Source organism: Acanthisitta chloris, unplaced genomic scaffold (genome assembly GCF_000695815.1).
Source record: "Acanthisitta chloris isolate BGI_N310 unplaced genomic scaffold, ASM69581v1 scaffold18958, whole genome shotgun sequence".
NCBI classification, from domain to species: domain Eukaryota; kingdom Metazoa; phylum Chordata; class Aves; order Passeriformes; family Acanthisittidae; genus Acanthisitta; species Acanthisitta chloris.
Window position 1 is genome coordinate 1906 of NW_008686752.1, and position 3522 is coordinate 5427.

The 3522-nt window shown below is 51.8% G+C and overlaps 1 protein-coding gene across 1 annotated transcript in view; it reads right to left on the minus strand.

Moving 5' to 3' along the window:
* Positions 1–3522, minus strand: part of LOC103807583 (whirlin-like) — a gene marked incomplete at both ends in the record, with an annotated part of 32458 nt that overhangs the window by 467 nt on the left and 28469 nt on the right. The window contains 2 exons of the mRNA XM_009080314.1: positions 41–164; positions 526–597. Coding sequence (XP_009078562.1) covers positions 41–164; positions 526–597 — 196 coding nt within the window. The remainder of the gene's footprint in view (positions 1–40; positions 165–525; positions 598–3522) is intronic.

The following is a 3522-nucleotide window of genomic DNA, read 5'->3' on the forward strand; positions in this document are numbered from 1 at the left end:
ACGAAGAAAAGGCCTGACTGGGAGGACTCGGAGGAAGGACGTTTGGACTTCTCCTTCCCTGACTTCCTGTGCGGGGCAGCAGAGGGGTCCAGCAGCTGAGAGCCTGAAGGAGGAGGAGGAGGCTTGAAGTTGGGTGGTTCATCTGGGAAAGAGGAGAGATCATCCTGCCAAAGCAAGAACAGTTTTTAGGACACCGTGCCCAGCCGTGAGAACTTGCCCAGAACTTCCCCACGTGTAGCTTTTCACAGTGACCATGGCCAAAGGAGCTGGTTGTTATAAAAACACCTTTCTGACCTTCTGACAATATGACTCACAAATGAGGATGATTAGAGGACAAACCACCCAACATTTGCAACATTGTTCCTATTCATCCAGCCAGGATCCTTCTCCTCACCAACCTGGTTGGCCTCAAAACATCCCTGAGGTGTTGGTGTAGCAGAGCTACAGAAGCTGAGGCAAAACCCAGTACCCCCAGTTTGCCTGCAGCTCCCACCCAAGGTGCAGCAGCTCCATGCAGGGCCTTACCAGGGACACATCTGGCAGGGTGTTGATGCTGCCTTGGTGGCAGTCCCCAGCTCCTTCCAGTTCAGATGTGTTCTGATAGGGCAGAGAAGGAAGAGAAAACCATGTCACAGCAGCAAGAAGCAACCACCACAGTGCCAGAGTGATAGGGAACATGCAGAGTGATGCAGGATATCCCCCAAATCTCCCACATGCAAGGCCAGTCTTTCACCCAAAGGTTTTGGCTTGCTTGGATGATCCCTGGAGACTCACACATCATAGAACAAAGCAGCTTTGCTGGGATACAAACTCTTCCAAGCTAAGCAGTGTGCTCAAAGCATGCAGTGGACCTGACCTACTGTGGTGAGCTCCCCTGCAGCTCCTCTTAACCCAAATCAGCACCTCCTGCTGAGTTTGGGAGGGGAAGAACCAGCTCTGAAGGCTGCAGGTTCAATACCTGGATCTTTCCTGGGAGAAGGGCAAGAGGAAAGTTTAAAGCATCCCTTACAGCCTAGAGCAGTGGGTCTCAGGTGCAAAGGGAAGCTGCTGCCACTACTTTCTCTTTATGAGTCAAAATGTCATCAGGAAATGCCACACCACAGCTCTGGACATATCACAGCTCCAGGAATGCAGAAGGGCTGTGGGAATCTGTCAGTCTGCCTGCAAAGGGGCAGCTGTTGGTCAGGATGGACACAGGGAGAGAGGATGTGGATACAGCCAAGCGAACGGGCAGCCTGGCTAAGTCCCAGCAGGGATGGCAGAAAGGGGTGCAGCAGAATCTGAGGGTGCAGGTCTGCCCAGGCTCCAGGGATGCTCTGCCAGGGAGACACAACCCCAACTGCCCTGGTGCTGCTCTAAGAGCAAACCCAGGCTCAGCACCCCCTCCCACAGTAACTCCTGTTCTGAAGAGGAGCTGCTGCTGCTCAGAAAGGGTGACCTTGGCTCCTGTCACGTTCACGGGGCTGTTTGTTCACTCGTGCTGGATTGGGCAGGGCACAGTTTGTGTTTAACTGCCTGTTATTTATTGCAGGGTAAACAGCTGATTAGCTGAAATGCTGGTGCATCTGCCTCTCCCCCAGCTGCTGGAGGCTGCTGCTGTGCCTGTAAGATGTTAGCAGCCCAAAATAGACACGGGAGACAATTAAGAGCATTAGGGAAGCAGCAAAAACATTGATGCAAAGTGCTTTTATCTCTGTGGCTTCTAAAGGAACCCTGGAGAATGAGAACTGAAAGAAACAGCTTGTTCAGAGAGAGGCAGGTAAAGCTTTTGCTTGGGAAACCACTCCCTTCCTCTGGCAAAGGTTAGATTCATCATCAGTTAATCCAATATAAAGGCAAGTGGCTTTGGAAAGAGAAACACAGAATCCTAGACTGGTTTGGGTTGGAAGGGACCTTAAAGACCATGTCATTCCATCCCCTGCCATGAGCAGGGACATCTTCAACTAGACCAGGTTGCTCCACACCCCATCCAACCTGGTCTGGAACACTTCCACAGCTTCTCTGGGTAACAAATATAACCATGAGGAACCTGCTGTCAAACAGCCACAGTTACATCACTACTAAAACAAGAAGAGTCTGCCTGATGCCCTTCCAAAACCTGCCAGGGCCATGTCCCCCAGTCCTGCCACTGTGTCCATCAACCCCATCACGTGCCATGTCCCAGCCCTGGCCTCGTAGTGAGCACAGTCTGCACTGAGATATGACTCCCCTAACAAACATTGGGTGGGCACAGGTGCTGCCCCTGTGCCCCCCAGTCCCACTGCCAGCTCTGCTCCCCCCACAGCCAGGGACACTAATGCTGCTCATTCTCCTCAGAGCACCTTTTGCTGCTGCAGTGTGCAAGCAGGAGATTTGCCTTTCCCCAAGCTTAGTTCTTTGGGGGCAAAAGCAATTAAGTGGAGATTGCTCAGGGCTATAAAACACGATGGCTTTTAAGCTGAGCACATCTGCTTTCAGGAATTGGCTATTTAAGGCTGTGCCTTCCTGGATTTCCCCTGAAAGACTCATTGAAGCCACTGCCCTGAAAAATGAGTCTTTATTGAGGAGGCTGATGCCTCCTGCCAACTCCTTGCTCCTCTACCCCATTCATTTTCCAGTTCCTCATAGAAACTGGGGGCCAGGTGAGGTCCTTCCAGCTCCTTCCCAGAGCAGCTGGGAATACTTGTCCTTCCTATCCCATACAGAGTCCACGGCAGGAGTGATGGAGCTGGAGAGCATCTTTCAGCCAGGCAGACAGCTTTCATTTGCAGATTAAAGGGTGGAGAAACAGCCACCCCCCTGGGGAACACAACCCAACCTTTAATTAACCTCCCAGCTCCAAATTAGTCCCCTAATTTCCAGTTACTGCTAACGAGAGCTTTGCAGAGCTACTCAGCCTGAGTCCCACAGGGGCTACATTTTGAATAACTCACCAGCCTGAGAATAAGACCAGATTTCCTCCTCTCTCTCCCCTTCCCTCTCCCAGTCCAGAATGGGCTGGAGGAGCCCCAGAGCCGCTGGTCCAGACTTCAGGAGAGATGATGATGACACAAAGATCCCCATGCAGTGGCTTCACTCTGTCTCTATCCTCATCCTCTGTGAGGATCATTCCCAGCACGTGGGAACCTTCCACATGGGATAACTGTGCCTGACATGACTGAGGGGTTCCTGGGGCTCTCCCCACATCTATATCCAGCCTCTCTAAAGCCTGTGTGAGTATTTCTCCAAGGCTGGACATGGACAATGTCAGTACACTGACCCTCCTGCACTGCAGCAAAGATTTTTGCAGACCCAAGGCCTGTAAGGAAAAATCTCTTCCTTCCCTGAGGATGTGTGATGGGGTGTAACCAGGGTGAGAGGCTGAGCTCTGGGATTATCCAGCCTGGAGAAGAGAAGGCTCCAGGGAGACCTTATTGTGGCATTTCACTACTTGAGGGGATCTATAAGAAAGGTGGGGACAGATTTTTTAACAGGGCTTGTTGTGATAGGACAAGGGGGAATGGTTTTAAATGGAAGGAGGGACGGGGAAGGGGAAGGGGAAGG